Source organism: Ooceraea biroi, chromosome 4 (genome assembly GCF_003672135.1).
Source record: "Ooceraea biroi isolate clonal line C1 chromosome 4, Obir_v5.4, whole genome shotgun sequence".
NCBI lineage: Eukaryota > Metazoa > Arthropoda > Insecta > Hymenoptera > Formicidae > Ooceraea > Ooceraea biroi.
Window position 1 is genome coordinate 10,780,203 of NC_039509.1, and position 12,356 is coordinate 10,792,558.

The 12,356-nt window shown below is 42.8% G+C and overlaps 1 protein-coding gene across 7 annotated transcripts; it reads right to left on the reverse strand.

The window, feature by feature from the left end:
* Window positions 1-88: 88 nt before the first annotated feature.
* LOC105275260 (cyclin-dependent kinase 12) lies at window positions 89-12,320 on the reverse strand. 7 transcript variants are annotated; one of them, XM_026969235.1, is made up of 11 exons: window positions 11,969-12,319; window positions 9,675-11,037; window positions 8,403-9,592; window positions 7,899-8,326; window positions 7,509-7,705; window positions 7,223-7,427; window positions 6,847-7,115; window positions 6,570-6,740; window positions 1,750-2,059; window positions 1,451-1,571; window positions 89-1,366 (listed from the first exon to the last, which is right to left on the reverse strand). In XM_026969235.1, the coding sequence occupies exons 2-11, from the start codon at window positions 11,030-11,032 to the stop codon at window positions 1,080-1,082; spliced, it is 4,536 nt and encodes a 1,511-aa protein (XP_026825036.1). In that variant the 5' UTR covers window positions 11,033-11,037; window positions 11,969-12,319; the 3' UTR covers window positions 89-1,079. The 7 variants fall into 7 exon arrangements, 6 of the variants coding, with proteins under 6 accessions (XP_026825036.1, XP_011330287.2, XP_026825037.1 ...); XM_011331985.3 differs by having other exon boundaries at window positions 9,675-11,040; window positions 11,969-12,318; XM_026969236.1 differs by lacking the exon at window positions 11,969-12,319 and adding an exon at window positions 11,498-11,962.
* Between the last annotated feature and the right edge of the window lie 36 nt (window positions 12,321-12,356).

A 12,356-nucleotide genomic window follows, 5' to 3' on the forward strand; every position in this document is an offset into this window, starting at 1 on the left:
AAAAGGTGTATAGAAGGTGCTGAAGCATTCGTGTAGCTTCAGCCGTTAGCTTCCGACCGTCTCGACTGAATGAGCCTCGAGAGATTTTGCTGTCGATATTTTTATTATATATCCTTAGCATATAAGTATGTACATTGTACACTGTAGATACGTCCGTAATAAATAAGCGCTAGTATCTTATATAAAAAACCTTAAGCAATAAATAAATATTCACATTTCTCAGCGTTACCGCCGCCACCGCGAATCAACGCTTCCCGCTCGCGGAGCCGCGTGGTTTCTCTCGGAAAATAAATCCCTCTCTTCCTTCCGTGAGACTACAACAAAATGCGATCCCTCGTTAAGAAGACCTCGAATGTCACTAACAAAAGTCCCCCTTTTTTTTCTCCGCGTCCTTCTCTCTCGCTCTTTCCTTTTCTAACGAAAAATGAACATTGAAAATCGAGCTCCAGCTTCGGATTTTGGATTTCTACATTCACAATATATTTATAAATTGTAATGTATATATATGTATATACACGTGTGTATCACAGATCTTTCGTAATGATGCGGTAAACGAAAAACGTGAGAGAACACTGCCTTCTTGCGCGCGATTCACCGAATAATAATAATAATGTCTCCCGAAACAATCTCTCGCATCCCATATATACCATATTAATATATAATTCCAGTGTACACTATATAACGACTATAATACCGTCGTCATTTTGGGGGGGGGGGGGGGAGAGAGAAAAATTGTATATCCTAATTAAGTATCTGGTCGCATATCGTACAATTATACACTGAGCGTGCACTTACGGGTTAACGGAGTGATAATAACAGAAGTCTATAAACAGATCAACCACATGGTCATACCATCTTTCTCATCCTCTTTCACCCTTTCCCTTTTCTCTCTCTCTCTCTCTCTCTCTTTTTCTTCCTCTCATTTATTCACTCGCGCGTCGTCACTCACACACACCCACTCGCTTACTTGTTTTCGGCCTAGCATGATTTAAAAAATAGCGATTTATAGATTCCTTCTGATTTTACATACTCATTACACGGTTCGCGGCGGGTCGCGCATTGTGCACGAGTCATTATTATTACGAGCTAAACGCAGATTGCTGCGAGGAAGTCGAGGGCAGGAAAAGGTTCTGCACCAGATTCGGCTGCACAGGTGGTTTACTTGACGGCGCTCGCCCGACAGCCGAGGCGGGGCCGGTGGGATTGCAGGAGCTGTCCAGACCGTAGTACGACATGAGTGCCGACAGCGCGTTCCGGATACCGGCGGTGGCCAGTTGCGACCATCTCCCGTGGGAGCTGACGGCGTCGTCGCCCGCGTAGACTGCATGCGCGTCAAAATTACTCGGACCGTGCGGCACGCTCGTATCTGCAAAACGGATGCAATAATAACAAAAATATCGAGAGAAGACTGGGATTAATTATTGGTGATGATGATGATGCTATCGCAAACCTAGTATAGGCGGGTTCAGCACAGGCAGATGAGGATCCAGCTGTCCACCAGGTCGGGAGTTCGCGATCAGACGAAGTTCCACGCGTAGATCGGACAACAGCTGCGCTACCTTGGGATCGCACTGTAACACATTACGTAATTAATATTAAAAATTGCGTTACCTCACTGAAGAATATAACTTGACGATATAAAGTGTAAAAAAATATATCTTTAATATAAATTTATATTTAATATAAAAGATAAAAAATTTGACAATCAAAGATACACAGGAATGTGATAATTTCTTTGCTCAGTTTTACCTCACTCTGGTCTAGTCGAAGCGACAGAAGATCGTCGACCCGAATCGGCTTTCCCTGATTCAAGGCGTTGGTGAGAATCATCAATCTACGGGCGAGAGTATCCTCCACACACATTTCCAATGATTGATTATCCCCCTTCAGATTCGGCTGTGGTTTAACGGGCGATGAACTATTGAAGAAATACGACGGTGTTGATACGACGTACGGTCCGCCCTGATTAAACATATTATCTTCACCGTAATGGGTCTCCGCACCGAGTCTGCTCGGGTGCGAGTTATAGCCTGCTTCCATCTTTAGTCGTTTAGAAGACCTGCAACACAGGCACAGGCCAAATATTGAGAAATATGAGAACACGGGTAAACACGAGATTAAAGAATGGAATGGAAACACAACGTTTCCCAACACAATTTGAACGTAATAATGAGTTAATTTGCTTATATGAGTTAATTTACTTGAGAGAAAATTTGTTATGACTTTTGAACGATGAAATTGACAATGTACCCTTAATTTGTAACGATAAAATGTCTATTACCCATCAGAATAAAATGCTATTTGCTATTTCCAACAATTTAAACATTTAATAGTCTAAATAAAGGCACAATGAGAGATCATGCAGTTAATAAACTCTACGCAAACGTGTTACAGTAGCCAATCTAATGCACTAATTATAGATGCACATGCACATATTAACGTAGACACGTATTTGTAACACTTTACTTATTATCATTTATTACTTTTAAGTAACAGTCGGTTATAGTGCGAGGAAGAATGATATAGTACGTCTTCTTCATTGTGATTTGATGCATCGTTATCGAATCCTAATTCATGTAAAACAGCATTGCAAAGCGATTAGATTATTATCTCGATTAGCCAAGCTTAAGCACATGAGTAGTTATATGATTCATAAATTTTGGTCAAGATGAGTCAATTGGACACTCTGGGCGTGAACACGTATTAAGATTTAGAACTTTCATTACCTATTATATATTCTTTACAAGTGCTACAAAATTTGTCCGTCTATTATTCAGCCGCAATTATATTATCTCCTGAAACATAATTTCCTCCTATTAGACGTTACGCCAATTACGTCCACGTACATGATTCTGATATATAATAAACAATTCTGGAGCTGCAATATTATATGTCGTTTTCTACGTATTCCACAATCGTACATAGATTCGAGGTGTACATGTGTGTGTGGCATGTTTGTGATTAGTACAATAACAATAATTTTCTAACCGTTATTTTTTTTCAATTTATATCAATTCTGCGATCACAGTATCGGTCTTATCGAATGCATGACTCATATTTAAACATACTTTATATGTTGCATAATGAGACAATGAGAACGATATCCATCGGTTTAAAAATATATAGCAATATAGATAGCAAAATTTTTTTATTACGTATTATACACATATTTATTTATGAGACAAATAGTTGTGTACAAGATTGAGCAGTTCAAGATTTAGGTTTATTTAATCAATACTAAACATTATTGTGTTCGAATAATATAACTTTAATTTTCATTTTTTTCAATATAAGTTCAGACTATATGTGTGACAATATGAAAGATATTATGAAAAATGGAACAATGTATTTTATAAACGACTATCAGCATCAGTACGTCTTCTTCATTATACACATTTCATATTCATTGATCATTACAATTATTACATCATATACATTCAATGAGTCGTAAAAGCATGTGACATATTTAAAAATTTCGTATTTTCCAAAATATTTTACAATTTTATTATTTTTATAATTTTATCTGCTGTGCATGTAAACATTACATCATGAATATATCTTCCATTAATACATTTTCTTCTTCTACATGCAAGCAATGACAATAATGTACATTGCACATTTTGTATACATATATATAATAAATTTTTTTTATTTTTAACGCGCATGGCAATAGTTTTGGGATGTATTTACAATATGAACATTGTCTCATTATGCTATGCTTTATTGATGCATTGTAGGCAATGCAAATTGAAGTATGCGAATCGTGACTTTATTAGATTTTTCAAGCGTTTCTCTTTAAGGAGTACAGGGAAGGATTAGTATCGTTTCGTTTATATTGTCGTACAATTATATGTGAACTATTAGGGGAAACATCACTTTGATATATAAAATGCCACATGACTTTGTTACATCGCTGTTTTTTTCTCAATATCATATATTATTGAAAAAGAATTTTATATAACATAAGAATTGTTTTTATTATATAAAGAATATATATGAGAATGCACACATTCTATATATATATGTACATGTGTATATATATATATATATATATAACAAATATACTATATATTTGACAGTGTATCATAAATATATATGTTATTCAAGTCTTTGATTTATACATTTCAAGTAGAATAAATATTTTAATTATTACATGCCATTCTCATATTTATATCATTGTTATTGTACTTGATTCTAAATACATAGAATTGGTATTGAAGAAACAAAACGTTTATTAGCGCGCGCGCGCGTTTGTTTATAAAAACATTAAATAACACGAAAAAGATTTAACGTGTAAAAGTATTTGTGGAATAAGTAGAAATCTATTTGCAATTATTTATCTATTTCAGAAGTGAAGTAGTTTTTAAGATAATTGTCAAATGCTGTCGGATAAACTCTTGGGGCGATTCAATCTCCTAATTTAAACATAAAGATAAAGAGATATTAGAAAATAAACTAAAAAAATTAAATGATGTAAATGTTTTAATAACACTAAGGATTCACTCATTGTTCATAAAGTCGTTGAGAGAGCGTTTCTGAACGCTTCTCGAGTATATTATAGCATTCAAATATCATTTTTTTACATCGCTATGATATGACGCTAAACAACATTCAAAGACTGAACTTTATAAGAATAGATGACTTAACGTAATGTACATGGAAAAAAAAGAGAAAGAAAGTGTAAATACTAACGTAGACAATAATTCGCTAAGCGTATATTAAAAGAAAACTCATAACTCTCTATCATACAAACCATTAAACTGTAATACAGTCATTCGAAAAAATAATTAAAGCGTAATATTATGCTGTAAATGTGAATGCTTCAACAAATTTAACGTAAATAACATTATTCATGGAATTAAGGATAATGTCCCCTACGATACATTCACATTTTCACTCTTGATCTCCTTGCACTCCGGCTCTTCGATCTTCTTACAGTATTTTATCCTTCGTACCTGTATTTCTCGCTTATATTTATACAAAAAAAGTTTTAAATTTCAAGCTCGTCCGTTTTGCATACGTCATATTTTATCCTTTATCTGCGGGATATAAATCGGAGTTCCATATAAAAAGTAACAATGAGAAACCACGCTGTCGTGATCTCCATATTTATTTACAATCAAGTCGCTATTCCTGTTTCCAATTGTATAGTTTCCACTCGTGGGGCTTAATAAGATATTATAAACATATATATATATTTTTCCTTTTTTTATAATAATATTGATGTATTACTACAAGAGGAATCGAATGAACATACACGTGCGCATAAGTGGCACACAAAGGTCCATAGTCTGATGTAGCAGCGTGTGCACACGAAACGTATATATCCTTTTTGTCTATGATGGTATTATGTATTGTACATATGTATACATGTGTACATATACGCTCTCTCTCTCTCTCTCTCTCGCTCTCTCGTGTCCGTACAATATTCACGGATATGTACACATACCTGACTATATTAATTCAATAATAAGCTTGACATTAATCTTTACAATTGTCCTTAAAAACAAGTGATAAATTGGATCACAGTGATTACTAGAATATACATTTTTCTTTTCTCTCTCTCTTTCTCCTACTGCAGATATTTGTATATTACAAGTGACTTGTCAAAAACTCGCGTAAAGGGATACGCTAATATAGTATAGTTAGTTATAATAATCACCTCGCTCTGGTAAATAATCATTAAAATGGTTGATTCTGGAAGATAGGGTAGATAATAAAAACCCTTTAGCTGCGAACGTCGTACACACATGTTTATGTTTGGTTGGAAGTAAAAATTCTGCGATAAAGACAAATAAAATTATAAATAATCGATCGATATTAAAGCTATAAATTTTAGCTATAAATTTATAACATTGTTACGTTACATCTAATTCATATAAAAACAATAGACTTGCACAATATATTGTATAGCACATTTCTATATGTTTCTATATATATCCAATTCGTTGAACATTCAATGAAATCAATTTGACATGCCACAGCCGAAGGGTTAAACGGTAATAATATATTTTGCCACAACACAAAATATAATATCGCGCGCCGAGACGTGACAAATAATTGAGGCATCTTGCGCGTCCTAAAAGATACATATACTTAATTGTGAAGGTATTTGACATTGACAATTTTATCGAATCAATCGTTTGAGAACAAACAATCTCTGGTGAGCGCGAAGCCACGAACAGAGAACGGATGTTTCGTGCTTCTATTTTCCATTGTTCTGCGTTATTGCCATCGTCGTGTTCGAACGACTGTGAACGAAACTAAAATTAACTCGTTGATATTCATTAAGGGCTCGGGGGGAAAGGAGGAAGTATACGGCATGCATACGCGGCTCGTAAGGAAACACATAAAAGAGTACTACTTAACAACTTCAATATGTCGCTTTTTTTGCTTTCAAGAAAGTCATTACTCTAACAATGCATATCGCTGAAGGAAAATAAATGCGAAGCACAACTGCCATACACAGCCATCTACGTGTATATAAGCAAATTAGTTATCGATCGGCGCTGGAATATATGTATTTCAGCAGCGTTTCACGGATTAGACTTCTCTACGGCTCTACTCACCCCCCGACATCTGACAGATCATCCTTCGGGTGGGGGCCTCCTTTATTCGGGAAGGGAAGGAGAGGCATCTTCGCCGCAGTGCTCTCTTGCTGTTCTCGTAGCAAGCGCTTTCGCTTTTTACACCAAAGTTCATGACAATCCTGCCAAGTCGGAAGTTGCGGCGCTGGCATCCTAATTTGTTGCGAATGACGTGTTTGTTTTTACGAATATCATCACTGACACGAGAGGACACAGTGTATTTCAGAGAATGCAAGAGAAATGCAAAAGGATAACATACTGTTCAGGCTGAACGTTCTTCAGCCAAGCGCTCTTGAGCGCGTCAGCCGCCGTTATGCGCTTCTCCGGATCTAATACCAACATTTTATCCAGCAGGTCCAACGCTGGCCCGGGCATGAACGCGAAATCCTCCCTCAGTCGTCTCCTGTGCTGCTTTTTTGGCTTGAGTGTGTGCCAGTGCGGCAGTTTGATCACCGAAGGCCAGACAGCGGGAGTAGGCGTTCCACAAACCCTCGAAATCATCTCCAACTGCATCATATCTACACTCGCCTGTACCACGATTTATCGGTATTAATATAACACATTCAGATCAATTCTTTATTCTTAATTTGATGGACGCTTATTTGTAGTAACGCAATAACGTGTAACGTGTTTACCTGGAACAAAGGTTTCTTCGAGAACAATTCCCCCAAGATACACCCGCAGCTCCACACGTCAATCGCCGGACCGTAACGTTCCTCTCCTAGCAGAAGTTCCGGGGGTCTGTACCACAGAGTGATCACCTTATTGGTGTACGGCCTTTGCCTGTCCTCCGCGTTATACAGTCGCGCTAATCCGAAGTCAGCCAGTTTAACTTCGCCTCTGCAAAGATGGATTATAAGTTTACCCGACAATCATGTACTGCAAAATGTACTATGCAGCAGCAGCAGACCGCGTACGCACTTGTTGTTCATCAATATGTTCGAGCACTTGATGTCTCGATGCAGAAAGTTCTTGCTGTGACAGTAATTCAGGCCGTCCAGCAGTTGCTTCATGATGCTGGCGTTATTCATCTCGTTGAAATCCACCATACCGGATTCCAACAAGCCCATCAAGTCGTGGTCCATGTATTCGAAGACCAAGTAAAAGGAACCCTTATCCTGAAACACGCAAGCAGATCGTGCGACAATCCAATCTTCATCGTGAAAAAATAATCTTTACTGTTGGAAAATAGAGAGGTAAAATTCATCACAAGTATCTATATATCATATTATAAGTATCATATAAATATCATTATAGCGCAATATGAAATACATAATATCGCTATAGTAATCATTATAACTTTAGAGATACCTTCCGGAAGTCCAATGCGTCTTGCTTGTCGGTAACAACTTCCCTAAGATTAACAATGTTCTTGTGATTGAGCTGTCGTAAAATCTTGATTTCTCTGACCGCCGTGATGGGGAATCCCTCCTTCTCATTCTCAAGCCTGACTTTCTTCAGCGCTACCAGCACGCCGGCCCGTTTGTCCCGTGCCTTGTACACCTGTCCGTAAGTACCTTCCCCGATCTGCGTTATAAACTCGAAAACGTCAACGCAACGTTCGCCCCAGTCCTTGCCGCCGGAGGCGGACATGGGAGTGTGGCAGTTGCGTGACCCTCTGCGCTTCAGTATTTTCGGTCTCTTCAGTTTCGGCTTTGGTGCAACCCGCTCGACCTTCGAGCGCGGCGGCGTCGCGTTCGGGTCGTCCTCACCGCTCAGGTCTTCCGATCCAGGTACAACTACGATTCGAGCGATGGATAAATTAAATTAACACTAAAATATATGATAAGTATATGTAAAGTTAATGAGACCGACCTGGTGGCATCGGCAAGTCCTTGATGCCCTTCTTCAGCGGTGGCTTCGGCGTCGACGGTGGGAACTTGAGCTGCGCCTTATTTGGAGGACTCGGGGAACGACTCGGTGGAGAGTCTATGCTCTCCAAATCGTTCTGATTGATGCCAGGTGGCAAGGGCAATCGCTTCAGACTTTTCGTCGTAAATGTTACTATCGGTGGCTTCGGAGGATCCACCGACTTCAACGGTACGAGATTATTTGGTGGATTGAACTTGGACATGATCGTGTTCGGTGCCGGAACGGGAATCGGCGGGATCGGCGGCGGTGGGACAGACATGTTCGGTAGAACCGGCGTTGGCGGGATTGGCGGCACCGTAATAGGTACAGACACGGATATTTGCGGCAAGACTGTCGACTCGGCGGACTGAGGCAGTGGTGGCGGCAGCGGCGGCGGCGGTGGTTGTTGCACACCGGGAGCCGGAGCCGGGAAATTCGGGCTGTGTGATACGGTGATTGTTGGGCAGTTGTTGGGTATTATGGGTGGGTTGTTGGGAGAGTTATGTACAATCGCATGGGGCACGAGAGGATTCGTCGCCGTGGGAGGCAACGGTGCGCCGACTGGTTGCCCAGTCGGCGGCAACGGCGGCGTCTTGCCCGCCAAGGCGACCTCGTCACTGGTTGGAATAGGAATGTCGACGACGTCAACGCATTTAACTGCGCCCTCGCCGCTCTTACTAGCATGCTCCTTGTGATTAACGGATCTGTCCTTATTGTCAGTGGAAGTTTTGTTCTCGGAGGACACGTTGCTGCTACCGCCGTCCTTCTCGTCGGTGCCTTCTATGATCTGCACCTCGTCCTGATTCACAGCTTTCTCCTTCGCCGCCTGTAACTTTTTGTACGCCAACTCCCGCATGTTCCGATCCTTCACCAGCTCTGCGAACAGACTGGTCTCGCTAATTTTCGCTTGCACCCGGAGATTTCGAGCGGTGATGCTCGACGGGCTTCTAGCGCGGGACCTGTGAGGGGAAGGCGAAGGTATTCTAGGGCGCGGGCTCTTCGATTTGTGTTTCCTCGTTGATTTGTGTGATTTGCTGGGCGAGCGCGATTTCTTCGGGGTGCGACTCCTTCTGCGTGAGCGCGACCTCGAGCGTGACAACTTGCGCCATCTTCCCGGACTGCGGGATCGCGATCGGGATAGCGGCATGTGTAATCTAAAATCAGCAAATACATGTAAGTTTATTGAACTTTGATGTTTTCTATTAAAAAACAAAATAAATCCTCTTAAGAGCATACCTGCTTCCAGTGGGGCTTCTGGTCGATCTCGATTTCCGTTTGTCCCTCCTGTCCTTGTCGTGATGCCGGTGACGTCGATCGGGCTCATCTCGTCTCCTGCGCTTGGGAGACGCAGCTCCACTGTCGGTTCGTCGCCTGCTCACGGGACTCGGACTGAATTCCCGTCGTCTGACCGTAGCCGGGCTCGGACTATGCCTGAGCCTATGCAGTACCGGGTTAGGACTGAAATCTCTTCTTCGCGGCGGTGAACTGTGATCCCTTCGCCTCGACGGTGGGCTTGGGCTGTGAGGCCGCCTACGACTCGGGCCGACGGGTGCGGGACTGATGCTGGCGCGTCGCACTGCGTGAATACTGGGACTGCGTTTTTGCCGGTCGGGACTGCTGTGCTTCGACACCAACGTGACCTTATTCAGATTTTCCGGCGTGGTAGCGCCGGCACGTGGAGGCAGCAGCGGCGTGTGCGGCGATTCCGTCTGTCGCGCCGACAACATTGGCGGTGGCGTGACGTTCCGGCACGTCTGCCTCGACATCTCGATCTCCGCGTCATCACTGGGACACCTCTGCTCTTGCGGCGTGGCCGGTGAAATCGGCGACGTGCTATTTAACGGCAACAGGGGCGATTCTGACCAATTGGCAACGGCGGCGCTCGATGGCGATTGCTTCTCATGATCCGGACTCAGGATGATCTCCTCGGTGATGGTGCGATGTGGGCTCAGACTGTGAGAGTGCCTCTTGGATTTTCTCTTCTTCTTCTTCCCGGAATTCGACGACGGACTCGGGCTCCTCTTCTTCTTCTTCTCGCGTTTGTGCTTCTTCTCTTTCCGTCGAGCGTATCGTCTCGATTCCTCCTCATATTCCGAGCTCGCGCCGTGCATCGTCGTCGGCTGTTGCTGCTCATTGGGTGAGGAATAGTGTCTACCGGAGTGTCGGTGTTGAACCGGCGGTGACGGCGACAGACTGATAGGCGATGCTCCAAGAGCTCGTACCGGACTGCCGCCGTAATATCGCCTCTGAAGGAGCGGTTCAGGTACTTCGCCATCCGTATAACTATTCGCGCGACTATCCTCCGACTGTATCTCCCCCGCTTCTGGCTCGGAGAGGTCCTCGCTACTTACGTCAGAATACTCGACTAATGGTTTGACAACCGACGAAGCTACAGTTGGAACGTTCTCCAGTGACTTGTCGCGCGAACGTTTCTTTTTCTTCTTTCCAGAGCTCTTGCTCTTGCCATGCCTCCTGTGCCGCTTGTCAGTACTGTCAAAACTGTGCCGATTCACGTCACTGCCTGTACTGCCTCTTCTTCGTGAGCGAAACCTCCCATTACGTTCGGCTCGTTCGATATCACGAGTGCTAGGCATGTCACCTACTAAAAATAAAACAGACATCACCAAGTGACACATATTAATTACAGGAGACGCGTTTCCTCGTTACACCAACAGTGCAGCAAGAACGGACAGATAAAAACTAGATAGTAAACTTTGCGCACCCACTATATTCTAGATATCATTCCACTATATCATTCTTTACAAATATCATTGATAAATTAATGAGACATATGTATGTATGCGTGTATGCGTGTGTACAGATGTTGTGTTCGAATATTCACAGTCACGCAGTACACACTTGCTTTACTGGCCGATTTAACTGGTCCATTGACTGACCGATTTTACATATGCAATAACATTCAGCTGCAGAGCAAGCAGGCAGCTTTACATTGTTGTATTTATCAACAAGTATAAATAATCGACGATACTCTGTGCGCGTGAACGATATCAGGGAAAAACATCAGGAACGAGCCACACAGAATTTTCCTCCTGGCTTACCCTGACATCGGTAGAAGTGCGATGCTCGAAAATAACGCTGTCTCGACGTGCCGTAACACGGTCTCGAGACCGATCATGGATGTACACTCACGCACGATCACAATCACGCACATACGTACGCACACGCGTACGCGAGAGCACGCACACACCGCCGACACGTACGTGCATAGCGATATCGTCGAATGACGCGATTGCGGTACGAGCGGGCGGTCGCGTTATGCTAATTCACCGTGTTATACTTGCCCGGATCGGAGGCGCAGGGTGACCGACGACGTAGCGGCCGGCCGCAGGGATCGGCAGTCGACACGGAAACGCGGACTCTCACGAATTACTCGGGCGAGTCAGCACGGCGGCCATTGCTACTGGCACGACGGACTCGCCCAGTTTCTTTTTCCGGGGGAAGAATCCGGGTCGGCGATGCGACGACTTGCCCGAAAAAGCACGATATCTTGTAGACACAATTGTACTCACGTGCGATGTATGTCCTGCGGCGTCGTGGCAAGCCTCGGTGTCCTTCGCATCAGGCCCGAAACCAGCACGTTAAAGGTCGATGAGGGTGCGTAACGGTTACGTCGTCTCGCTCGTCGTTGCTTCTTCGCGCAGAGCAATTTCAGCACATTACTCGCGGACGAACGATATTCCCTTGGCCAAAAATTAATCTGTACCGCGACCGTACGGCGCTCAGGCGATCATATTTTTATGAATCTAGCGGCCGATCGCATCATGTCTCATGTGTTTTCTTTCGATTGGATTTTGGCTCGCTCATAAAAGATAGCTCGACCGAGGAAGCCATTAACCATTAGCACGCGTGACGTAACGTCCGTACGGTGCTGCTGCGCTACAGCGAATGACGAAAACG

Bases quoted from the DNA above. Each gene is read 5' to 3' on its own strand.
- LOC105275260 (XM_026969233.1), bottom strand. From the start codon at position 11,074: ATGTGTCACTTGGTGATGTCTGTTTTATTTTTAGTAGGTGACATGCCT. The intron at 2,060-6,569 runs GTGAGTAGAGCC...CCTGTGTTGCAG, and splicing joins GATCTGTCAGATGTCGGGGG to GTCTTCTAAACGACTAAAGA. The intron at 1,367-1,450 runs GTTTGCGATAGC...TCCGTTTTGCAG, and splicing joins GCTGAACCCGCCTATACTAG to ATACGAGCGTGCCGCACGGT.